This window comes from Leptopilina heterotoma, unplaced genomic scaffold, assembly GCF_015476425.1.
Source record: "Leptopilina heterotoma isolate Lh14 unplaced genomic scaffold, ASM1547642v1 Lhet_192, whole genome shotgun sequence".
Taxonomy (NCBI): domain Eukaryota; kingdom Metazoa; phylum Arthropoda; class Insecta; order Hymenoptera; family Figitidae; genus Leptopilina; species Leptopilina heterotoma.
The window spans coordinates 124,563-151,144 of NW_025110911.1; the positions used below are offsets into that span (position 1 = coordinate 124,563).

The 26,582-nt window shown below is 24.1% G+C and overlaps 1 protein-coding gene across 5 annotated transcripts in view; it reads left to right on the forward strand.

Moving 5' to 3' along the window:
• The first annotated feature begins 1,922 nt into the window (after positions 1 to 1,922).
• The window catches only part of LOC122500953 (protein unc-80 homolog), a 38,204-nt gene continuing 13,544 nt past the window's right edge, over positions 1,923 to 26,582 (forward strand). For 3 of the 5 annotated variants that reach the window (XR_006301525.1, XM_043610131.1, XM_043610134.1), the window contains exons 1-37: positions 1,923 to 2,242; positions 2,770 to 2,866; positions 2,994 to 3,042; positions 4,382 to 4,408; positions 5,825 to 5,845; positions 5,936 to 6,081; positions 6,217 to 6,364; positions 6,567 to 6,795; positions 6,966 to 7,045; positions 7,184 to 7,267; positions 7,403 to 7,480; positions 8,430 to 8,563; positions 8,692 to 8,919; positions 9,168 to 9,343; positions 9,468 to 9,619; positions 9,849 to 9,991; positions 10,982 to 11,011; positions 11,836 to 11,965; positions 13,256 to 13,447; positions 13,556 to 13,697; positions 14,180 to 14,548; positions 14,824 to 15,292; positions 16,967 to 17,120; positions 17,786 to 17,963; positions 18,149 to 18,293; positions 18,408 to 18,517; positions 18,726 to 18,916; positions 19,005 to 19,220; positions 19,334 to 19,469; positions 19,801 to 20,067; positions 22,029 to 22,283; positions 22,356 to 22,842; positions 22,935 to 23,580; positions 24,904 to 25,084; positions 25,452 to 25,627; positions 25,746 to 25,994; positions 26,262 to 26,535. Coding sequence is in view for 4 of the 5 variants with exons in the window: in XM_043610131.1 (XP_043466066.1) it covers positions 2,781 to 2,866; positions 2,994 to 3,042; positions 4,382 to 4,408; positions 5,825 to 5,845; positions 5,936 to 6,081; positions 6,217 to 6,364; positions 6,567 to 6,795; positions 6,966 to 7,045; positions 7,184 to 7,267; positions 7,403 to 7,480; positions 8,430 to 8,563; positions 8,692 to 8,919; positions 9,168 to 9,343; positions 9,468 to 9,619; positions 9,849 to 9,991; positions 10,982 to 11,011; positions 11,836 to 11,965; positions 13,256 to 13,447; positions 13,556 to 13,697; positions 14,180 to 14,548; positions 14,824 to 15,292; positions 16,967 to 17,120; positions 17,786 to 17,963; positions 18,149 to 18,293; positions 18,408 to 18,517; positions 18,726 to 18,916; positions 19,005 to 19,220; positions 19,334 to 19,469; positions 19,801 to 20,067; positions 22,029 to 22,283; positions 22,356 to 22,842; positions 22,935 to 23,580; positions 24,904 to 25,084; positions 25,452 to 25,627; positions 25,746 to 25,994; positions 26,262 to 26,535 (6,778 nt within the window). In the remaining variant the exon portion in view is untranslated. The remainder of the gene's footprint in view (positions 2,243 to 2,769; positions 2,867 to 2,993; positions 3,043 to 4,381; positions 4,409 to 5,824; positions 5,846 to 5,935; positions 6,082 to 6,216; positions 6,365 to 6,566; positions 6,796 to 6,965; positions 7,046 to 7,183; positions 7,268 to 7,402; positions 7,481 to 8,429; positions 8,564 to 8,691; positions 8,920 to 9,167; positions 9,344 to 9,467; positions 9,620 to 9,848; positions 9,992 to 10,981; positions 11,012 to 11,835; positions 11,966 to 13,255; positions 13,448 to 13,555; positions 13,698 to 14,179; positions 14,549 to 14,823; positions 15,293 to 16,966; positions 17,121 to 17,785; positions 17,964 to 18,148; positions 18,294 to 18,407; positions 18,518 to 18,725; positions 18,917 to 19,004; positions 19,221 to 19,333; positions 19,470 to 19,800; positions 20,068 to 22,028; positions 22,284 to 22,355; positions 22,843 to 22,934; positions 23,581 to 24,903; positions 25,085 to 25,451; positions 25,628 to 25,745; positions 25,995 to 26,261; positions 26,536 to 26,582) is intronic. The other 2 variants (XM_043610132.1, XM_043610133.1) reach the window with 2 other exon arrangements.

Below are 26,582 nucleotides of genomic sequence, written 5' to 3' on the forward strand. Positions count from 1 at the left end.
ATAATCAGAGTACAAAAAATGCCGATGAAATTTCTATCGAGATGGATATGAATTTAAAGGATGTTGAGGATTTTTTTGAAAATAAATTGAAATCGTGTTTGATAAATAGAAAATTAATGGCAATAAATATGTCCGAGGAAGAATAAATTTGGTAAGTTTTTCTATATATTTTTTTTTTGTTTATTTATTTATTTTTTATTTATCTATACATTTATTTATTCATTTATCCATTATAAGGAACAAGCCCTTTTAGTATTAAAAGTCTTACAAAAATAGAAATTTCTTTCGAACCCGTGTAAGATTAAAATAAATAAATTTTGCTTATTTACTAGTTCAGAAATTTGATTTTTATGAATTTTTTTCAGTCTTTAAACAATTTTGCTAAACAAAACTACAAAGAGATAAATTTAAGAAAATTTCAAGGAGAGAAATAAAAGAAAAAATCGAAGGAAGTACAATTAGGAATGTAAAATTATAGAAAAATCGAAGAAAATGGAAAATTACTGAAAATAAAGAGAAAATTTGAAGAAGAGAAATTAGACAAAATTGACCGTAAGTTCTTCTTTTATTTTCATTTATTTATTTTACATATTTTATAATTTATTTTATTTATTTAGTATTAAGTCTTAACAGGCCAGCAAAAATAAAAATTTCTTTTATTTATTTCATTTATTTACTTTTATATTTAGAATTTTCATTATTCCGAATTTTTTTCAGTCTTTGGACAATTTTTCTAAACAAAATTACAAAGAGAAGAATTAGAGAAAAATTGAAGGAAAGAAATTAAAGGACAATTCGAGAGAAGTGCAATTAAAAAAAGTGAAATTTAAGAAAACTCGTGGGAAATGGAAAATTACTGGAAATAAAGAAGAAAATTTAGAAAGAATTCGAAGAAGAGAAATTAGAAAAAATTGATGGTAAGTTTTTCTTTTATTTATTTTCTTCTTCTTTACAGTTCATTTATTTATTGAACTTAATTTATTATTCATTTTATTTATTAATTTTTATGACTCTTTTCAATCTTTGCCATTTTTTTTAGAAAAATTACTCAGAGAAAAATTAGAGGACAATTCAAAGGGAATGCAATTAAAAAATATCGAAGAAAATGGAATATTACTGAAAATAAAGAAGAAAATTTGAAGAAAAGAAGTTTGAAAATTGACGGTAAGTTTTTCTTTTATTTTCCTTTATTAATTTTATTTATTTACTTATTTATTTAGAGATTTGATTTTTCTGAATTTTTTTCAGTATTTAGACAATTTTTCTAAACAAAATTACAAATAGAGAATATTAGAGAAAATTTGAAGGAGAGAAATTAGAGGACAATTCGAGAGGAGTACAATTAAAAAAAGTGAAATTAAAGAAAACTGGAAGAAAATGGAAAATTACTGAAAATAAGGAGAAAATTTAGAGAAAATTTGAAGAATAGAAATTCAAAAAAATTGAAGGTAATTTTTTATTTTTTTTCTTTCATTTTCATTTTTTTTTATTACTTATTTATTTAAAATTTTGATTTTTCTGAATTTTTTCAGTGTTTGACAATTTTTTAAATCAAAACTATAAAGAGAAAAAAATTAGAGACAATTTAATGAAGAAGAATTAGAAGACAATTCGAGGGGAGTAGAATTAAAAATCATTAAATTAAAGAAAACTTGAAGAAAATGGAAAATTACTAAAGAGAAAATTTGAAGAAGAGAAATTAGAAAAAAATCGACGGTATAGCACAGTTAAGAAATGTGGAATTTAAAGAAAAAATCGAAGAAAATGGAAAATTGTTGAGAATGTAAGGCAGTTGGATGTTCAGAATGGGTTGGTCCAGCAGTAGCAGTGTGAGAGAGAGAGTTTGCAGTTTCCTCGGGGCTGATCGATGAAGAGTCGCGCGCGCATTCTCATTCTACTTTTCATGGAATGTACGTATTTTATGTTATACCTCTTAGTCCACGAATCACCCTCAGGTGACACAGATCTTCCCTTTTGAGAATAAAAAAGAAGGATAGAAAATGCTGAATTACCTGCTCAAAATGGCGAAAGTGTACCACTAGACCAAGAGTGGCACGTGATCAAACACCAATGTCAACTATAAAAATTTGCACAATGGCGTTGACAATCAGTGATTGTTTCTCAGTGGAAATTAATTTTATCAGTGTTGACGCGAATTTAGGAGGAATTTTCAATTTTTCACCCCCACGACATTTAACAGCGCTCAGACACTTCATTTTTCACTGATTTCACAAATTTCAATGTAATTTCAAATTAATAACTTATAAAGACCAAAATTTCAAAGAGGAAAAAGAGGTTTTTTTCTGGAATTTTGGAATAATAATTTAGAAATTCTATTTTATGAACAATTGGTTCGAAAATGAATTTACAATTTGCGATTTTATTCAAATTTCTCTCTTTAAAATTGCATTTTTTTATTTACTCTTAAACTCGGTTTTCAAATCCGAATTTTATTTTCCATTTCTAATTGCAATATTTTGTATTAATTTCTCTATAATTTATTTCTATTCTTCGTGACAAATTATTCTGTTCTAAACAATACTTTAGAAACTAATTTCAAAAAGAAGTTTTTCAATGGAAATTAAATTTTTATTTAATTTTTTGTATTATTTTCTCTGTAATTTATTTTTATTCTTCGTGGCAAGAAATTATTTTGTTCTAACAATCTCTTTTAGAATTCTAAAAGAATTTCTCTTTGAAAAATTCTTTTTAACGCTAATTTAGAATGAAATGTAAATTAAAATTTTTTTCATTAAATTTTTTGCTTAGAAAAAACAAAGATGGAGCAACGAAGATCTTTGGATGCAAATGGCATCGAACAACCTTTGCCTATTCCAATTCAATTGTATCTTTGGTCTCAACTTCGGTGAGTGATAAATAATAATTTTTATATTTTATTATTTTTTCTACTTTTTGTTTTTGTTTTTTGTTTTTTTTTTGTTTATTTTTTTACTCCATTCTGATTTTATATTAAACATTATGTAAATTTTCAGGCCGTTCACTCGATCAAAACTCGGCAAACTTCACGAGGCTTCATGTGTGGTGAGAATTTTTTTTTTACTATTAATATCGTAAGAAATTTAATTAATCTCCAAAAGAGAAAATTAGCAAAATTTCTTTTCAGTGAAATATTTTAATTTATTGTTTCTAATAAAAACCAGGTATTAAGATTGTTAAATAACTGATCTTGTTCAGAATCGTAAAAATTAGTATTCAAACTATTAAAATAAATATTTATTTATTTAGATAAACATTTAAATATTTATAAAAAAAAATATTTATATTGATAAATTAGTTAATGAAATTTGTATTTTTTTTCCTAGAAGTGAACTTAATATTTGACTAATATTTTTAATAAATCACTGCGTTGAAATAAATAATAATTTTTTATAAATCGTTTATTAAAATTAATAATTTAAAAAATATGCTAAAATTGTCGCTAACGAACTAAAATATAAAAATTTAAAAAGAAATAATTCTTAAAAAAGTGTTGAATTATAATTTTGTAGAATCGTATTCGCACTGCAAGACTTTTATTGTAAATATCTATATTATTTCGTTTGATAACCAGAAAAAATATTTAAATACAAAAATTTTACGGGAAAGATAAAATGAAATTAAAAAAATAAAAGCAAAAATAGAGAATTCGTAATTTACGATAAATTTTTTATGATATTCTTTCTGGTTTATTTGTTAAATATTTTCTATATGTATATATCGATAAACCATTTTCACCCGATGAATTAATGCAATAAATAATAATTTCCCTTCGATGATTAATTTTATCGGGAGGTCCGAATGACCCTCAATAAAATTATTACATCCAGTAGTCGATAATCAATAAATTAATCGAATTAGTCTTCGCAAATTTTCTCTGCGGAAATACTTTGATTTTATTATTTTCTTTTAATTGTAGAATTAAATAATAAAATTAAGTATTCTATATATTTAAATATCTAATGAAATTAAATATTTTTTTAAATATATTTTTCTAACATTTCTTTTTTACAATATATTTAAATACTGTAATTAAATATTATTTAATTAAATTATATAATCAAATGTTATTCAACTAAATAATATAATAAAATATTATTCAATCAAATGATGTTATTAAATCAAAATAATAATTTATCGAAACTTTCCACTTTTATTTCTTGGAAATAAAAATTCCAAAATTGAAGAAAATTATTCTTTGGAATATTAATGAAATATTTTGCACGTATATATTCCTGGAATGTCAAAGGAATATTCCGTGATTTTTGAGCCTATGTGGAGTAAATCCTTAAAAAAAAAAAATTACCTTATCCTGCCTGAGCTACCTGACCTGCACTAATAAAAAAAAAACCTCCACGCGGCCGTCTCCATGTGTCACCTGCAGTTCTGTCAACACGCGCCCGGTCATCATGTAAGTTCGCTGTCCTTTTGACACCTGCTTGCCAAAAAATTACAAAAAAAAAAAATTAAAAAAAAAAACAAACCTAACTTGCATGTTATATTTATCTACATACCAAAAACCAATTTCCAACACTTGTCTGTATATTTTCACATGACAACAATTATTCACTATCACCCTTCCAATTACACATCTTTATTATAATAAAAATTATAATAAATTAATCACAGTGCACGTGTTTGGAATAATTTTGAAATGTTTATTTCTCACTGGCACCACTATAATTAAAAAAAACAATTTAATTCGTTTTCTAAACAAAAATTATCACTAATTAGTTAAAAAAAAAAGTGTAATTAATTATTTACTCAGATATAACGACAACTGGTAATATTAAACAAATCATTGACACCGCCGTTAATACTTACAATTTTATGGCGAAAATTTTTACTTCTACAAAAATCATCGAACAATCGACATTATACAGTAGACTAAATGTATAGCTTTTTATTTAATATTTCTATTCTTTAATTATAATTAATATTATTTTTTTTATTATTATTATTATTATTATCACATAGTTCATGCCTTTCAATTTTTCACATGTTTGTTATTATTATCTTTATTAAATTTATATTTATTTATTTATTATTATTATTATTGTTATTATTATTATTAATATTATTATTGGCAATATTATTATTAGAAAATAATTGTTGCTCTACTAAATACTTTATAATAATTTTTTTAAATTTGAATTATTGAAAAATGAGAATGTTAAAAATAAATCATTAAATCATAAGAAGGAAATTCAACAAATTCAAGTTTAAAAATTGTATAATTTTTTATATCATTTTTTTGATTACTTTCTTGTAATAACATTTTGTAATTTGTGATATATATATATAGTTGTATAATATTTTTGCTTTTTTGAATTTTGTAATGTAGATTCGATTTTATTCTTTATTATTACTATATTGCATATCATTTGTCTTTATTATTTAATTTTAATTTTTTGTAATTTCGTAATTAATTTTTGTAATTAATAAGTATAATAATTTTTAATTTCTATAGTAATAATTAATTTTTATATAGTGATTTTTTATTTTTCTATCAATTTTTACAGTAATTTTTTATTTTTTAAATAATTTTTAATGTACTTTTTAATTCTTTAAGTAATTTTTAATCTTTCAAGTAATTTTGTATCTTTAAAGTAATATTTAATGTTTAAAGTAATATTTAATCTTTAAAGTAATATTTAATCTGCAAAGTAATTTTTAATTTTTTAAATAATTTTTCAAAGTTACTATTTACAAATTTTTTTAACTACTTTGAAAAAAATATTCTTTATTATTTTAACATACGTCGTAAACATTGTTATTAAAAAACTTTTATTTGTTTCATACTGACGATTTTATGAATATTTATCAGGAAATGAAAGAAGCTTGCACGGTAAATATTATTGATTAGTAAATTTTTTTTTGTAAAATTCTTGTTAAAAAGAGAATAAGATAATTTAAAAAAAAATTTATTGTTTTCTAGTCTATGGAGAAGGTGTTTGTCCAAAATCTACACAATGAACTCACACCATCTTTGAGGAAAATGCTGTCCAGCATCCCAAGGTGGCGATTAATCCAAGCAGCTCTTCCCGTTGTTCTTCATGCGACTGCAAATGTCTTGAATTGCAAGTGAGTTATGTTCAATACAATTTTAATAAAATTTCTCGAAAGAATACAATCATTTTTAGAAAATATTTAAAAATTAATATAGATTATCATAATTAATTAGATATGTGAACTAAAATTTTTCTAATTTATTTTTAGAAAAGATCTACAAAATTTGGGCGCAATGGAAACAACTCTGTTGTATATTTTGCATTGGATTTTGTTAGATTCGGCCGAAGAATGTGCAGACCCCAATGGTGACATCAATAATCCGTTTTATTATCTTTTTTCAATACCAACAATGACGGTAAAAACTATTTTCTCTTTATTGTATAATAATTTGATTTATTCATAAAACTAAAAATAATTTTATTTTACTTTTTCTATTTTTTTTAATTAAATTGTTATTAAATTATTATTTAATTGGTATCTAATAAATTGACAGCTTCGTTAGTAATTAATTAATTCTTGATGCGAGAGGAAGGTGAACAAAAAAATTTATTTTACAGGTTTTTGTCTATCTTTTTGCACCAATGTGCAATCATTTAAAGGACATCGATTTCAAATCGAATCTTCGTTTGGAAAATGGTTTGAAAATATGGAATGCAATGTGTGAATTTCGCCATCCTGAGGCCTCGTGTTTCACTGCTCACGTTCGTCCAAAACCAAGAGCACTTTGGAGTAAATCGACAAGAACAACGAAGAAGCAGGAAGTTCAAGATGACGTCTTTTTTGGAGGTGAGAATCTTTTTACTCTTTATTGAAAAATAATTTTTTACTTGGTTTTCTATTTAGTATTTCTTTTTTCTATATTTTGACTATTTTTTGAAATTATTGAATTGAATAATTTTATGAATATTTTTTGAATTTATCTAATTTTTGTTTTTAATTGTATATTTATTTTTTAGCTACAGACAGTCCACAGAGTCAAACTGCGAGTATTTCCGAATCGAGTTTGGTGCCATCGGGAAAACTCCAAGACGATGAAGTAGGAAATGTTTTTTCGTTTCATATTCTCATGTAGTTTTCACAAATTTTTTTTTTTTTTTTTTTTTTTAATAAAGATTTTTTTTTATTAAGAAATATTAAATTTTCTAAAGAAATATTAAATTTTTTATCTATTTAGGGCTCATGGGTTTCGTCGCCAAAAGATACAGTATTTCCCGAGACAATTCCAGAAGAAAGTTCAAGTACAGAAGACGAACATGTTGTAAGATTTTTGTAATTTTTATTTAATTTTTTATACTTTTAATTATATATGTAAATTTTCTTTGTAATTTTTAAAACTTTTTCCTTAATTTTACAAATTTTGGGTTCATTTTTTAATAGAAAAATTATATTCCAGGTGATATTCAGACTTCCATCACTGAGTGAATCCGATAGAATAATTGACGGGGTCAAAGAAGTTTCAACCATCTTCGCAGTAAGTCTAAAACGACACTTAATTTTTTTTAAATTGATTATTTTTATAATTAAAAATTTTAAAAATTCACGTATTAAGTACATAATATTAAATATTCTTGGCAAGAATTAAAATAATTACATAAATAATAAAATGTTTCGGAGGAATTCAATTATTTTTCAATACATATTTAATAAAATTTAACGAAAGAATTGTTTTTAAAAATATTATTTAAATTCAATTATTTTCAAGAGTTTTAATCAAAATTCAATATTACTTTCAACAATTCTGATAAAATTCTTCGAAACAATTCAATTATTTTTATGAATTGTAAAATTCTTGGCAAGAATTTAATTATTTTCATAAATAAGAAAATTCTTCGCAAAATTAAAATATTTTTATAAATAATAAAATTCTTCAAAGGAATTAAATTATTTTCATAAATAATGAAATGTTTCGGAGGAATTCAATTATTTTCAATACAATTTTAATAAAATTTTCCGAAAGAATACAATTATTTTTAAAAATATTATTTAAATTCAAAATTATTTTCAAGACTTGTATTAAATATTCAATTATTTTTAACAATTCTGATAAAATACTGCGAAACAATTAAATTATTTTTATAAATTGTAAAATTCTTCGCAAGAATTCAATTATTTTCGTAAATAATAAAATTCTTCTAAGAAATTCAATTACTTTCAATAGAATTTTAATAAAATTTCTAGGAAAAAATTCAATTATATTCAAGATAAATTCAATTATTTTTAAAAATTGTAATAAAATTTTTCTAAACAATTCAATTGTTCTCAAAAGTTTTTAATAAAATTCTTTATAAATTTCAATATTATTTTCAAATTTTTTAATAAATACTTTGCAATGTAAGAATTCAATGATTTTCAGTAGGTACATTAATTTTAGAATTGAAAAGATTTAATTATTTTTTTTTTTTTTTTTTTTTTGCAATTAGGGCGACGCTAGTATTTTTCACGTTGCAATGGGAAGAACGACAAGTTCAAGATCGACAGTAACAATAGAGCAAGTCACTGCCATTTCTGGTTTAGACACTTGTCAACACATGGACGGAAAATCAAAAAAAGAGAGGTAGTTAATTAATTAATTTGTTTTATTTTCCATCTGTTTAATAATCAATTTTTTTTCAATTGAATTAAAATAAAATTTAATATTCTCTCTAGATTTAAAAATTGATTTTTGACTCTTTTTTTGTTCAGCGAATTCGATAAAGAAAAAGACGACAGGAGCTACGGTTACGATGACATGAGAGAGAAAATCATATTAAATCAAAGATTTTCCAGCGAAGGATCAGGATCAAAAGGATCGCATGTTGATGTCGATGTACGTGCAGCAACTTTTCTTGATGTTTCCGTTTTGAGATGTCTTTTGGTAGCGCAGTGGCAAGAAGAGGGAATTTTTTGGGCCCTTCAATATTTACTCAACAGGTAGAATTTTTTTTTTTAGTTTCACAATAAATTTGAAGTAAAATATTTTTCGATATTTTCCTTCATTTTTTTTATCCGATCTTTTTGTTCATTTTTTTTATTCGACCTTTATTTTTAAGAAAGGAAAAGTTAAAATGAAAATAATATAATTATTGTACATGGAAATTAATTAATTGAATTAATTATTAATTTAAAGAGTTTATTTTTATCACATTTAAAATATTTCGTTTCACTTTTTCTCAAATTAGATTGAAAAGAATCAATGAACAAAGTTCGGTGCAACAAATGCCTCGACGTCGTAGTAATTCTCTTCCAATTCCGAAAATTGAGGTCTCTATTTATCAAAGTCCTGAGACTAAGAAGAAGGACGACGGAAAGGAAATTATTGAAGTTCCCGATACGCGAGATAATTCTGTTCTTGCTGGTAAGATTAATAACTAATATTAATTATCTTTTATTTATATAATTTTATGGCCTCCCAAAAAATATTGAATTAATATTAATTAGTTACTAAATTTTGAGCTTATTAATTTTAACTAAATTCACAGAAAGTAGTCATACGAGAAGAGCCAGCGAAAAAACGAAGAAACGAATGAAAATCGCTGATTTGAAAGCTTTTGTGGAAACGAAACTTCTCTCGAAATCAGAAAAGGCCTTGGAAAAAATTGGCCAGGAAGAAGCAAAACCTCTTCAAGAGTTGGTAATTATTTTTATTAAATTAATATTGTAGATATTCAAAATTAATTATCACTTATTGCAAAATTAATTATTACTAATTGATAAATTAATTCTTACTAATTACTAAATTAATATTAATTAATTTATCGATAAATTAATATTAATAAATTGATGTTTAACAAACGAATAAATATTAATATATTAATTTAATAATTTCCTAATCTTTTGGTTCTTTTTTTTTAAAAAAAAAGGAATGTCACAGAAGTTTGGACACAGCTGATGAACTTTTAACAAGACAGGGTTCAACGTATTCGAAAATTTTCGAGGCCAAGGACGTCGATCACATTCATTTTCCCACGAATTTAGTTAAAGGAAAAAGCATGCCAAGTTTAAGGTAAGAGAGAAATAAATTTTCTAATTTACATTTTTATCTTTTTTATTATTATTAATTACTACATATCTACAATGTCATTTTTTTCTCTTTGACAATTCTCAATATCCATTTCTTCTTTATACTCTTTATTTATATAATCTCCAAAAAAAAATATCTTCTTTTAAGGAAAACAAATTTTTCACTTCGAGAATTTTACAATTATATAATCTACTTTATGTCTTGCAATTTACAAAGTTTTTAGAGATTTCGATTTATATTTTTCAATTATTAGTTATATTAATAAGCGACGAAAATTTAGACTAAAAAATTTCAGTCGTATTAGAATCTTTTATATATATTTATCATTAGTGAATTAGAATCGTAATTACTAGAAAGGTAATATATAAAATTAGTAAAACATAATTAGTAAAAATTTAGTAAAAGTTAATTAGTGGAAATTAATTAGAAAAGAAATGGTAAAAATTATGAATATATTAGAATTTTGATTAATTTACAATAGAATTATTCTCAATTCACTAGAATTATAGATTAGATTTGTAAATAACACCAGGATTGTGATAGAAATTTTTTTCGAAATAGATTTTGAATTTTAAATAATTGAAAAAAAGGGAACAATTTTTTTTTTGTAGATAGAAATCATTAAAAATTTAATTTCACAATAAATATATTAATTTTAGAAATTAGCAATAATTAGATACTATTGTAAATAAATTTTATTCGAAAAACAAAATGGTAAAGTTAAAAATTTAAAAGCAATTTGTAAGTATGGACATTAACGAAACGATTACATAGAATCAATCGAATTTCTTGTACAAATTTTTCTTTTTTATGTCTTAGTTTCAATTTTTTTGCAGTAGATAAAAAATTCGGGTTTAAAACGTAATTTATTTTTTCTTTTTAATATTTTTCTCGTTCTTATTCGTAATTTCTTTCTCTCTGTATGCCTTTATCTATCTCTCGTACGTCTTTTCACCCCGAACTCGTGCTCAGCTGCTTGATTAACGAGCTGACCGCGGGAGGGTAAGTCAAAAATTAAATCTAAAAAACGAGACTCCACTTTTGTAATTATTTAAGTATTTTCACGCTTTTCCTTTTTATAATGATAATAAAAGAATTACATAATTTTTGTAGTCTACTTAATCGAGCACGAAAGCATCAATCATCAAGCTTTTATAACAAAAATATTTTCTCTCGATGAGAATGTACTTAGTGCTAAAAAAATTCATCTGTAGATTTTTTTTTAATATTTTAGTATTTTAAATATTCCACGAACAAAATTTTAAATGTATATTAACTAAAACTTAAAAACAATGGAGATCGTAATGACGAAAACAATTTTATTTTCTTCATTTGAAATTATTAAATTTTTACTTTTTAGATTACGAAAAATTGTTTTAGTCAAAAGTAACATGAAATTCTTTGAGTCGAAACTATTTTTTTGTATTTTTGTAAATTACTAAAATTAATAGCAAGAAGAATTTTTTCCCTGAAAATAATTTAATTGATTTAATATTTAACTTAATAGTAATTTTTCGTTATTTTAATATTCATTTTGTGTTAAAAAATTATTATTTTCCGAAAATTAGATTGTATTGTTAATTTAAATGTAAATGAAATAAATAATTATTATTTTACTAGAAATTTAAAAACATGTCAAGAAAGCATGGAAGCACAAGATTAGGTCGCAGAAAGTAGAAAAGGACGTAGAATTTAATTCATTTCGTAGATATAAATATTTAGAATTTATTGCTTGTAAATTTTGAAAAGTTGGCATGAAAAATGATTTAAAAAGATTTGTGGACTATTTTTTCGATTATGAAATTTTTAATAATTTTTAATTATAGATACATTGGCGATACAAAGGTCGAAAGGAAGCAGAGTAATGTCTACAGTCCTTGTTATTCTGCTCAAAATCCCATAATCACCGTCACTGAACACACGCCAACTCCTTCGCCAGATTTTACAAAACGACACGTAAGTAATAAATTTAAACAAAAAAGTAATGAAAGAATTTAATCAAGAAAAATCGAATTTTGAAGTTTAAATTTTGATAAGAAATTTAATTATATTTTATTTTATTAAACTTGATTAAAATTCTTTGCAGGAATTTAATTATTTTCGATAAAATTTTTCAAAAGAATTCAATTATTTTTAAAACTTTGATAAAACTATTCGTAAAAATTCAAATTAATTTGAAAGATTTTGATCAAATTCTTTATGAGAATTGGAATATTTTCAATACGCAATTTCAATTAATTTTCTATTTTTCAATTTCCTAAAAAAATTAAATTCTAAAATTTTAATAAAATTTCAATTATTTTCATAATTTACAAAATTTTTCTCAGGAATTTAATTATTTATATTTTAAAGAATTTTAATAAAATTCTTATCAGAAATTCAATTACTTGAAAATGTCTCGTAGAATTAAATTATTTTTTAAAGTTTTTTAAATTTAAATTCAATTATTTTTAAAAATTTTAACATTTTTCTAGAAAATTTAATTATTTTAAAAAACATTGAGAAAATTCTTTGCTTAGAATTTTAATAAAATTTTTCAATCGCTTCAATTATTTAAAAAAATTTAGTAAGATTTCTCGAAAGAATTCAATTATTTTAAAATATTTCAACATTTTTTTTAGAAAATTAAATTATTTTCAATATTTTTTAGAAAATTCAATTATTTAAAAAATTTTAATTTTAATAAAAGTTCTCGAAGGATTCAATTATTTTAGAAAAATTTAATAAAATTTCTCGAAAGAATTCAATCATTTTTAAAAATTTTAACATTTTTCTAGACAATTCAATTTTTTTGTAAAAAATTTTAATAAAATTTCTCGAAAGAATTCAATTATTTTTAAATATTTTAACATTTTTTTAGAGAATTCAATTATTTCCAATAGAATTTTAATAAAATTTCTCGAACAATTCAATTATTTTTAAAAAATTTAATAAGTTTTTTCGAAAGAATTCAATTATTTCAGATTGAAAGTTTTAATGAAATAAATAAGAAATATTATACCTAACAGAAATATTTTTAATTGAAAACCATTTTGGTTTCATTAATTTTTTTGTATAATTTCCAATCTTCTATAATCTTCAAGGCATTAAATTAGAATTTCATTAATTTTAAAATTCAAAATATTAAAAAGAAAAATTTTCAAAAAAAATTAGAAAACAAAATTTATGTCATTAATTAATTAAAAAATACGATTTTCATTCATTGTTTACAATATTATTTTATATACTTTTTTTTTATTTTTCTAGGGTTCGATTGACAGTCAATTAGACGCGATTGGAATTCATGGCTCTCGATTAGATTGCGATAGGAAACCGAGTTTGACCAGATCGCAAACCGACTCGAATATTACCTATACAGGTGATGAAATACCGGAAGCTCCTGGTTCTGCAAAATTTATCACTAAAGAGGGCGATGTAGATTTCCGAGTCGTTTTACGAGTGAGTTTTAATTTCTTCTCTAATTAGCTGCTGTAATTTATTACGATTATTTTTAAATATTTATTCATAATATTATGTAAATTAATTACCGAATAATAATTTTAACAGGCTGTACATAACGTTGCACTTCGGGAAACTACGTTTTGCACTCTTCGAGTTTGTGAATTGATTTTAAATTTGGTTGTTGCTCTCATTGAAGTTGGTGTTTTGAAACAGTGCCTTCGTGAAGAAACCATGGAATATTTCAATGGTAACTATTTAATTTAAAAAATTCAATTTTTATTTTTATCTTTATTAATTTATTTGTTTATTTTTTACTTTAGTGGTTTCGTGTTTAAAAATTTATTTTTATTTTCTTTTTACAATAATTTAAATAAACATCGACTATTTTGTAATTCTGCCATTTTGTCAATTTAATTTTTTTTCGTTTTTAATTTTGTTCACTTTGTAAATTTAAAAAAAAATATTATATCTTTTTTCGTGTCTGAATACTTACGTTTTATTACATACAAAAAAATATATCAATATTATCTAATATTCGAAAAATATTTATAAATTAGATTTAAAATTTAAAATTTATTTAAAAAATATTTTCTAATATTTTGATTTAAAATTAATTAAAATTGTAATTTATTTATTTTAGTTCTTTTACTAGTTTCCGTAAATTAATTTCTAATTTTGCCTTAAATTAAAAATTTTCATTTTTATTAATTATTTTCTCTTATATTTCAGGTGATAAATTCGATACAGAGAGCAAGAAGCAGGATTCAATAATAAATGAACCTGGTCCGGGATATCCGGAGGAGACGCAAAATATACGCAAAGGCTCAGATCATAATATTCTGATGAATTGCGTGATAAGAGTGATAAAACATCTCGGATGTCCTCATGGATGTTCCGATGGTATTCGTGGACCACAAGCCGATCTCTGTCGCTCTCAGGCACAATCGATTCTCACGCGACTCCATAAAGCGAGTCCCAAACAATTTGCAAAATTACTACGCATTCTTATTCGCGAGATGCCTATTAATGAACTTTTAGATCTCTTTCACTCTTACGTTGGATTCTGTCTCGAGCCAAGTTCCCTTCTTTCTCCCCTCAGTGAGTTTGTTACTTTAATTTACACTCAATTTACTAGTTTTGAAAATTTTATAATATAATTATGATTCTAATTTTTATTTCATATTTATTTTATATTTGAGTAAAGTAAATAAGAGTAAATAAATATTTTAAATTATCGTTACTCAAAATATAAAGAAAATTTTGAGTATTGATTTTGATCTTTACACAAAATATAAAGTATATTATTTTTGAGTAAAGGTTAGTTTTTTGTCATTATTTGAATTTAATTAATTAGAGAATTAACGATTAATCAGATCAGAAGAGAGGCTCAAGTAAATCGCCAGACTCGGTGCCGCAGGGGAGTTATGCGACGAATTTTGGTGCGAGCTGCGGAGCCTCGGGTCCAGGGAGTTCTCCGTCGGGAAATGCGGCGTCCACGACACCGGGAACTTCGACAAACCCTGCCTCGACGTGGGCCACTGCTGGCACTGGAACAACACCTTACAGTAGTTTAGGAGCACCAGCACATGGCTTCCGGAGCATTGAGGGACAAATTATGGCCTATATGTTCAAACCATTTGTCACACTTTGTGTGCAAAATATAAAGAAACTAAAATCACAGGACAATATCACTCTCTATTGTGACGTTAGACAATTTATGACCTACGTCAAGGAGGCGCATGGCGGAATATTTCGTCGAGTTGTACTCAGCGGAATTTTAGATTCCTCCGATTTGCCTAATAAACGCTGCAATAGTTACATTCAAACCACTCGAGTCATCAGGTAAATGTTTTGATTTATTTTTCATTTAAAAAAATTAAATTTTTAGAATTCATAAGAAAATTCTGAATTTTTGTGTTTTTTTTGGTTTAACTCATAAACTATAAAATTACCACAAATTCTAATATAAAACCTTCAATTTTTTCAATTTCTGACAAAAATTTCTTTTTAAATAACTTAAGGGCATGTTATTCAGTGGTCACGTGCCCCATATACTTTACTATGAGTCACGTGACCCCTGAATAACATAACCTTAAGTCTTGAACAACTGTCATAAAATAAGTAAATTATTTAATGAATAATTTTACTTAAATATTTCAAAATTAATTCGATTTTAAAAGAGTTGCGTTTACAATTTTCATAAATAAATTAACTTCAAAGAGTTATGATTTGAAATTTTATAAAATTTCAATGTTGAATGCATTTAATTAGAAATTTTAATGAACTTAGATTTTTGAAAAATTTTAATAATTCAAAATTTAAATTATTTTTTAAAATTTTAATAAAATTCTCGTCAAAATTTCAATTATTTTCAAAAAATTTCCTCAATTCAATGATTTTCAATATCTACTATTTTAATAAAATTACCCAAAAGAATTCAATTATTTACAAAGAATTTTAATAAAATTGTACGCAAACATTTAATTATTTTCATAAATAAAAAAAAATTTCACAGGAATTCAAATACTTGCAAATTTTTTTGTAAGTTTCTTTTCAATAATTCAGTAATTTTCAGAAATAATAAAACTCATCGCAGAATTTCAATTATTTTTAATACAATTCTAATCAAATTCCTTGAAAAATGTTATTATTCTAAAAAATTTTATTAAAATTCATCAAAAGAATTCAATTATTTAAAAATTTGTTAATAAAATTCTTTATAAGAAGTAAATTTTAAGAAACATTCAATTATTCAATAAATAATTTACTTTTGTATTTAAATAAATGAATTCTCGTAGAATTTTCTAATAAAAATTTATTTGAAAATGAATTTTAGTTTAAATTTTAGATTATAATAGAATATGAAAATCATTTAGATTTCGAAACGTTGAAGTAAACTAATTTTAAAAACTATTTGTCCGAATGTAATTAAAAGTTTCTGAAAATAATTGTATTTCCGAAAATAATTTTAAAGAATTGAAACAAGTGAAAATTTTGTCAAATTTCATTGAAATTTATATTTGAATGAATATTATTTGTTTAGTTTTAAAAATTATTTTGAATTATAAAGGTATTTTTGAAGTATTCTATTTGAAAATTTGGAAAGTAATTGAATTTAAAAAAAAAAAATTTAGAATGCTGTTGGAAATATCTTGTCGATTTGTATACGAGTTGTTCAAATAATTAAATTTAAAGAAAAACTGTTAGAAAAATTATGTTTTTTAAAAATTGAAGAATTTTCATTAAATTTCAAAAATCAAATTTTTTAAAGTAAAAGTGGGAACGAAAATTTCACGCTCGCTTGCTCGCGTGTAGTTTTGCTAATTTTAAATTAACTTAATTAAAAATTTTATTTAAATGAATTTTTAATTAAGAAAATTTCTTAAATAGAATTTAATTTCTTCTGATTTTAGTCTTTTTTTATTATATCTTTTTTAGAAATTCCATAGGGAAATTATTTTCTATTTTATTTTTTTCTATGTTATGTTTAATAATTGGGGGATTTTTTTTTTAAAGACACATGCATCCATCGGATTTCGAGGAAAATGCAGAAGGTGGAGAAGCCTATGGAGCAGATGATAGGAGTACGCGCAAGTTTCTTTTTAAAAAGAGAAGCGCTTCTTCGACTTGCGCGGTAAATATGACTCGCAATTACAAAGGAGAGTTGCTGGTAAGATTCCAGTTTTGTAAAAAGTTTTCTCAATGTGTAGCTTAACTAGTTTTCTTTCTTTTTTCCCCTTGTCTTCCCTGGTGAAGCTTTTCTTTTCATTTGAAAATTCTTTTTTTACCAAATAGAAATCAGCTTAAAAAAATCAAAAGCATGTTTATTTTTAGAATAAAAAAATTTTCGATTATCAACATTTTTTTATTCGCATAATAAATGATAAAAGCTAATAAATAAGATCACGTTAAAATTGATCTAATAAATAATATTTGGAAAATTAGAAACAAAAAAAAAATAATTATTTTAAAAATGCTAAAAAAAATGCAAAGTATTAAAAAAATATTGAATAATTTATAAACATTTAAAAAAATAATCTTAAAAAATACAAAAAATAATTGCAAAATAAGCGAAAATGATGAATTTGATATAAAATATAGAAAAATAAATTAGAAATCGTGGTATTTATTTTAAACGACTTGGTTTTAAATTAATACCTCAGAAATAAATAAAATAACAAAAAAAAAGAATAAAATGATTTTTGATTTTTAGAATTTCACCCCTGATCTATAATCAGGAAGGTTTGCATCCTTAGCAACTCTCTTAGAGTTTAAAATGTGTTATTTAATAATTTTGCACTTTTTTGCGATGACTAATGAAATTTTGGAATTTAGAGTTTAGTTGAGACAGACGGAAGCGATGAGAATCCAAAAACAAGTCAAAGTCCCTTAGGGAATGTAAGAAAAAAACATGCTCTCACTCCTCGACAGAGTGATCGAAATTTGGAACTAGGCGAACCCTTCTCAAGACCGAAATCTAGAAAAACAACACGTCAAAAAATTGGCGGAATAGGTAAACAATTTTCTTTGACGATTTTTATTATAATAAATTCAAAATTATTTCCTATCGCTGAAATTTTTAATTTTAAGCAGATTAATTATAATTTTATTATTAATATTAATAATTAATATAATAATTTATTATTAATATTACTTGTTAGAAAAAGAAAAGAAGGAATGTAATAAATTATTTTTTAGTAAATTGGTTCCGAAAAGAATATGGACGAACAGAATCGACTGATAGTCATGACAGTAGCGAATCTCCAACTGAAAGCAGTTTCGTAAAACAACCGAGTTTGAGACGTCGTGGAAGACAACGGGGAACGTCAAGAACCACCCGAGGGTAATTTTATTACTCAAACATAAATTTTAACTTCGATTTTCTTTTTTTAAGATCCACAAATAAAAATTTACTTGTTTAAAGAGAAAAATTGTGATATAAACTTATTTTTTTCAGCGTGAGCCACACTTTACAGAAAGCGAAACGTCGAATGGAAAATCAATTGAGTAAAATTGGTTTAGTTAAAGGGAAGAAGAAAGAAAGTATGGAAGAAACACCAGGCAGTTGTAAGTTAATTTTTTTTTTATCTATTGTAGACTTTATTTGTTTTTTATAATTATTTATTTAGTTAGAAGTTTATTTATCTTGTTTATTATTTATTTAGTTAAAACTTTATTTATTTTGTTTAATATTTAGGTGTTTAGTTGAAATTTTATTTATTTTGTTTATAACTTATTTAGTTAAAAATTTTGCTTATTTTGTTTTATTTCAAAGATTTTAGTCGGAAAAATTCTCTGGAAACTGGCGAGGCTTCAAGAGACTCGGAATATGTAATTTTAAAAGAACGACGTCTAGTACCACGAGGTTCAGTTTTCGATGGAATGTTGAGATTTTCTTTTCTATTGGATACATGTCAGCCTGGTTCTGTTCCCGATCATCATTTAATGGCTGCTCTTCTCGATTTGGTGGGAAAACAATTTATAATTTTATGTAAAATTTCATAATTAAATTAAATTGAGGGTAAAATTTAAAATAATGAGAAATTATTTTCAGCCTTATGCGCCAATAGTTGCACGAGCAACAATGTTTTTGGAGTGTGCACATTTTGTTCATCAATGCAATAAAGGACATTGGCCTGTATGGATGAAATTGAATTTTCCATTATTTCGTCCGTCAATGCCTTTGAATAATCGATCGTCATCAACTGGTCTCAGACGAACGCATCTCTTGCAAAGATCGGCGGGGAAATTATTTTACCAATGGGCTGAAGTATGACAAAATTTTACATTTCTTATTTATTTATTCTGAAATTAATTAAATTAAGTACTTTGATATTAAAATTAAATTAAAATTCTGAATTAATTTTTCCTATCTTTATCCAGGCGATTGGAGCACGTTTAGACGAATTCCTCGTAGAGGACAAAAAAGTAATGGAAAATGCGTCAGCTGTTGTTTCAGATGAAACGAAACATCGAGATTTAATAATTGAAGATGAAGAGGAAAATTTTCTGGACGATGGTATTTTTTATTATAATATCCTACAAAATCTTCTCATTTTTATTTTATTTATATATTCTTTCTCTAGTTTTATTTATTTTTTCATTTTGTTTCTTGATTTGTTTTCTTTTCTATTTAATTTTTTTCTCAATTAGTTTCAAATTATTAAATTTGAAACAAACTAAATTTATTTACTTGAATTGAATGCTATAAATAAATTATAAGTTGTCTGAGAATTATAAATTATAACTTTAAATGAATGAAAGTGAACAGAAATTATTGTATAATTTTCATTTGAATATTGAATTTGTGTTATTATTTTATTTATTAATGGAGAAATGAATATTTTTAGCGAGTGTTAATACTTATGGCTCGTCCTGTCCGGTGTCATTGAGAATGGTTGCCTGTATGCTGCTGCTTGAAATCACGGCCTTTCTTCGAGAAACTTATCAAACTTTGCCAAAATCAAACCGAATGTCCACAAAAGAAAGACCTCCTCCTTGGGAGAAAATATATAGTCGCGAAGCCAATCGGCGATGGAGTATGGCTTTATCTTCCATGGGACATTCGCAGACTTCGGCTCAAAGTTTACAATCCATCGCTGGAGACCGTGAAACTGGTAATTTTTTATTATTCACTTTTTATTTTTTTGTTTTTATTATTAACAATATTTTTACAGAGCTCAAACAAAAAGTACGAAAAGTTAATAAATTGCATTTTATAATTAGCAAAAATTACATTATTTTCATAAATAATAAAATTTTTTTACTGGGATTCAATTATTTTCATAAATAATAAAACTTATTGCAGAATTTCAATTATTTTTAATACAATTTTAATCGAATTCATCGAAAAATGGGATTATTCTTAAAAATTTTATTACAATTCGTCTCACAAACTTAATTATGTATAAAAAATTTTTTAAATTCTAATAAAAATTTCAATTATCTTTATAAATAATGAAATTGTTCTCCGAAATTCAATTATTTTCCAAAATTTTCTTCAATTCGATGATTTTCAATATCTAATATTTTAATAAAAATTTCCAAATAATTCAATTATTAAATAAAAAATTGTAATAAACTTCTTTTTAGCAATTCAATTACTTTTATAAATAATAAAACTCATAGTAGAATTTCAATTATTTTCAGTACAATTCTAATCACATTCCTCAAAAAATGTAATTACATTTTTAAACGAATTCAATTATTTAAAAATTTGTTGATAAAATAAAATTTAATTCTTTATGAGAATTCAATTTTAAGAAACATTCAATAAATTATTTATTTTTGTATTTAAATAATTGAATTCTCGTTCAATTTCCTAATAAAAATTGATTTAAAAATGAATTTTAGTTAAAATTTTAGATAATGACTGAATATTAAAAGCATTCTGGAGTAATAGAAATAATTGAATTTTGAAAATGTTCTAAAATTAAAATCTTTGAAAATCTGAATTTTTCATACTTTTTAATTAAAAATTCTGTAGAATTAATTTTTTTTTAAATTTTAATTATAATTCTCTTGAAATTAGTTGATTTTTTAATACATATTTAATTATTAATTATTAAGTTATTAAAAATAATGGATTTATAGAAGAATTTTAGTTAAAAATACTAAAAAAATTGAATTTTGGAAAAGTTACAAATTATTGCAGTAATTCAATTATTTTCAAAAGTTATAAAATTCTTCTCAAAAATTCAATTATGTTAAAAAATTTTTAAAAATTTTCTTCAAAATTTCAATTATCTTTTCAAATAATAAAATTATTCTCCAAAATTCAATTATTTTCATAAATTTTAATAAAATACTCTGCAAATTTTTAATTATTTTTAATACAATTTTAATCGAATTCCTCGAAAAATGTAATTATTTTTCAAAATTTTATTAAAATTCGTCAAAAGGATTCAATTCAATTATTCAATTATTTTTCAATTATTTTAAACTTTGTTGATAAAGTTCTTTATAAAAATTTATTTAGAAAGATTCAATATTGTTTAATAAATTATTTATTTTTGTATAATTAATCAATTGAATTTTCGTTCAAATTTGAGATAATAATTGAATATTTAAAAATAATTGAATTTTGAAAAAAAATTCCAAATTAAAATCTTGGAAAATCTGAACTTTTTATCCTTTTAACCAACAATTCTGTGAAATTAATTTTTTTGAAAAAGTTAAATTGAATTTTTTTGAAATTATTTGAAGTTTTTATTTTCTAATATTTATTTAATTTGAAGAATTTCGAATAATTGAAATTTCGTAAAATTGAGTTGAATAAAAATGGATTTGAAAATTCACAAAGAACATTTTTAAAAATTATTAAAAATAATTGTTTTAAAAAAGAAATTTAATTAAAAATTGTAGAAAATAATAGCTGAATTGAAATGATAAAAATAATTTTAAAGAAGTTACAGTAACAATATTCTTATAATAAAAAATTATTATTTTATCAATCGCTCATCTTTAATTATATTTATATCAAATTTCATTTATATTTTTAAGTAAAAAAAACCAAAACAATTTGATGAACAAAATATTATCATTATTATAATCATAATTTTTTTGAAATTTATTTCAGAAAGAAAAATCAGTTTCGTTTTACACGAGCCTGACAATGAATCAGAAGGTAGCAGTAAATCGAACGTGACAATTCAGGGCGAGGAGATTCAAAACAATGAGAAAGAGAAAAATAAACGAATGCAAGCACCGCAAGGAAGACCATTTCTTCTACGTCGGGGAACTACCGGAAATGCAAATACAGGTTCCTTCAAAAGAAGAAGTCTCAAATTAAGAAGAAATACCAAAGAGGGTAAAGACATAGAATGTGAGGCCTGTAAGTATCTCTTCAATTTTACCGCATTTTTTTTTCTTTCTTTTCAAAATGAAGAAAAGAAATAAATTTCAGATGTAGTGAAACGAGCAGATTCCATTCAATCGAAGAGAAAAGTGAGTTCACTGTCGGATCGTAGTGACACATCAGAGCCGGGACTCGGTGGCGAAGTAAGTGGTGAAGAATCGCCGGGAATTTTAAGTGACGATCAACCACCCGAGAGTCCAAGTGACAGTAACGATACTGATGAGACAAATAAAAATTTCCCCTGGATGAGAGTTATGGTACAAACAATGAATGTCATGAATTTCTATTGTTCTCATCAGTATTTTTGTCATCCATTTTGTCATCGACGACAAATGAGAGCTTGCAGTCGTTTAATTCAATCGGTGAGGAAAATTTATGGCGAGAAATTTGGTGTTTTGAATGTTAACGATATGTTTGATACGGAAATGGAGAAGAAGGAGAATGGAAAAAAGGAGAAACGAAGTAGAAAAATTTCTGATCAAACCAGTGGACAGATTTCACCGAAACGAAAGGATAGTCTAGGTCGAAAGTATAAGTGAGTTTCAAAAAAAATTTTTAATTCAAAATTAAGTTATAAATTGAATAGAATATAAAGAATTAAAATTTTAATAACAAAAAATTTTGTAGAATTGATAAGAATTTGGATGGTTCACAATCGGGGCGTTTGACGGGAGTAACTCGTGATTCGTCGAAAGATTTGGCTGATCAGGATTCGGAGCGAGGCGCTGAGGCTTCGAAAATTATTGGTCCCGAGATGGAGGAGGATAATGAGATGGATAAGGAGCCGTCGCCAATTTTAAAATATGTTCAGACACAAGTGAAGAACGCTTTTCATGCACCACTGGCAACACTTGTGAAAGGCGCTGTTGTGATGTCGGATGATTTATTCGTTGATGTACTTCCGGTTGCTTGGGAACTTTTATTGGAATCAAATCAAGAAGTTTGTGCCTCGGCAGCGTCGGTATTTATTGTTGCGGCCGTTCGCGCTCCAAACCAGGCGAGTGAATTGATGCATCAGGGACTTCAACATAATAATACATCGATACGAATAAATTCAATTTTAAGATTTCAAGTCTTGTGGAAACTTCGCTATCAAGTTTGGCCACGTATGGAGGAGGCTGCTCACGTTACATTCAAAGTGCCACCGCCTGGAATTGAATTCACTCTTCCGTCACCGAAAATTGGCATCGAATCGTTGCCCGTTGTTGATCCTCCCTGGATGCCGCAGGTGAAAACAAAGGTCGAGGAAGTTACGATCAGTCAAGAACGTCATGTGAGTTTTTTTCTTTCTGAAGATATAATTTAGTCCTTCCATTTGAATAATTTCATAATCAAAATTAAACAATTTACTTATTAAATACATAATTAATTATTATTACTTATATTTTCAAAATATATAATTCTAAATTTTTAATAAATCCTTCGAAACAATTCAGTCATTTTTTATTCTTTGCAAAAATTCATTATTTATTATTCATACAATTTTAATAAAATTTCATAAGTGAATTCAATTTTTTGATTAATTACCTATTAACAATATTTTTCAAAAGAATTCAATTATTCTCTAAGATTTTAATAAATCCATTTTTTATAAACAATAAAATTCTTCTCAGGAATTTAATTATTTTTAATACAAATTTAATAAATCCTTCGGAACAATTCAATCATTTTTTATTATTTGCAAAAATTCATATAAGTATTTGTAATATACAATTTTAATCAAATTTCATGAAAGAATTCAATTTTTTTAATTAATTTTTAACAATATTTGAGCAAAAAAATTCAAATATTTTCTAAAATTTTAATAAATCCTTCAAAACAATTCAATTATTTTTTTAATTTTTAATAAAATTTTTCGAAAGAATCCAATTATTTTCTAAAATTTTAATTAATCCTTCAAAACAATAAAACTATTTTTATAAATACTAAAATTAGTTGCAGGAATTAAATTACTTTTTATAAACAATGAAATTCTTCTCAGGAATTCAATTATTTACAAAAACTTTAATTTTTAATAGTGAAATTATTAATTACAATCAGGAATTATTAACAAAATTTATTCTATATTGAATAAATAAAGAAATTTTTTAAAAGAATTAATTTATTTTCTATATTTTAATAAAATTCCTGGAGTGAATTAAATTATTTTAGAAAATTATAATAAAATTCTGAGAATTCAATTATTTTCCAAATATTTTAATAAAATTTGTTTCGAGAATTCAATTATTTTCATAAATAATAAAATTTGTTGCGAGAATTCAATTATTTCCATAAATAATAAATTCTTCAAAGGAATTCAATTATTCTCAAATTTTTTGAAAATAATTGATTTCTTTCTAAGGATTTTATTCGAATTTTAAAAAATAATTGAATAATTCATTTTAGAAATTTTACTAAAATTGCATAGAAAAGAATTAAATTCTCGTCCTGAAGAATTTTGAAAATAATTATGAAGATAATTCAATTCTTGTGTTGAATTTTATTATTCATGAAAATAATTTAATTTTTACGAAGAATTTCGGTTATTTTTAATATTTTTAGAAAATAATAAATAATAATATTTAATTAGTAAATTATTGAATTTTTAAAATCGCAGAGATCATTCGTAACGGCGACGAAAACTAGAAAAAAGCAACAAACTGAACTCATAAAAAGAGCATTGCAAGCACAGGATGATAAGAAAAGGGAGGAAAGGGAAAATTTTCTTCTCACAACAATTCCAATTACTATTCAAGCTGCTCATGAACCGAGTCCAGTTGGCGATGATCACGATGAAGGTATTTTTGTAACAATAAAAAAAATATAAAACTAAAATTTCATTTTTCAGCGAACATTTACTTTTCGTCGTCATTTTGGATTAATTTAGTATTTATTACAGAAGAAACATATAATAAAAAAAATATTATTAGGTATAGAAGAGAAAAATATAAATTATTATTATAATTTTGTGTTTAGTATAGAAAAAAATTTATAAAATAATATAATTTAGTGCTAAATATAAAAGAAAATATGTACAAAAAAATCAAATTAAAAGTAGATAAATAGAAAAAGAATTTTTGCTATTAACAATTTTTTTTTGCACAAATTGTAGTATGAGTAATTATCATAAAAATCATTATAATCTTTGATTTTTCATCTGTTTAGGAAACGTTGATGAGGATGGTGGCGATTTAGTTCCTAGAAATTTATCTCATCATGGACAATCAGCACTTTCTCTTTTCCCCTCTTCATTGTGCTCGGCTATTGTGCAAATTATAACTCTTTTGGATGATCCTGCAGTGTCAAATGATGGAAATGCTGTTTATGAAGTTGCTTATCACGTAAGATTATTGTAAACTTTATATTACAAGAAACTATAAATAAAACTTTAAACTTTTAAAATGTTGTTACAAGTAAATAAATAATATTAAATTATAATTAAATTTGAAATTTTAATAGGTAATTTGGAATTGTCTCGTCGAGGACAGTGCGCTTTTTCTTCGATACATTCTCGAACGATTGACAAGAGAGAAACAGGAACAAATGTTCAAATTATTGAGACACCTTATCAGATTTATTCCGAAACTTCCTCAACAGGCGGCATTTGCACTTTATAATTATATAATTGGTTATATAATGTTTTACGTTCGTTCCCCTCACGAAGAAGGTCAGAAACTAATTGGCACTGCACTCTCGATTTTGTGGATGGTAAGTGAATAATTTATTATTATTAATTAATATTCTCGTTTTTTTTAAATAAAATTTACTACATTATTAAATTCTTTATGCAATTTAATTATTAAATTTTCCTATTTAATTGAATTATTAAATTTATTTACTTAATTTAATTATTACATTTTTTTATTTAATTTTTTTTTATTTACTTAATTGAATTGTTAAATTTATATACTTAATAATAAATTAAATAAATTAATGAATTAACTTAATAAATTGTGCTTTTTTTGTACTGAACAGGTGGTGCACAGTGTTCATGGAATAATGTTCAAAGATTTAAAGCAAATTCTCAGAAAAGAACAGTGTGATGCGTCAATTCTATTGACAGCAAATGTTCCGTCAGCGAAAAAAATTATCGTTCACGGTCCTCAAGACCCTGATGCTGGTGGAATTCCTTCTCAATTTCCGGTTCAGGAGGATACACAATTTTGTCAAATTCTTCGAGAATCTTTAGATTTCTTTGGAATTGACGAAATCAAGCATAAGGAATACTTTCTCATTGATTACAAAACACGTAAGAATAATATTATTTTATATTTATTATAATTTATTAATAATAAA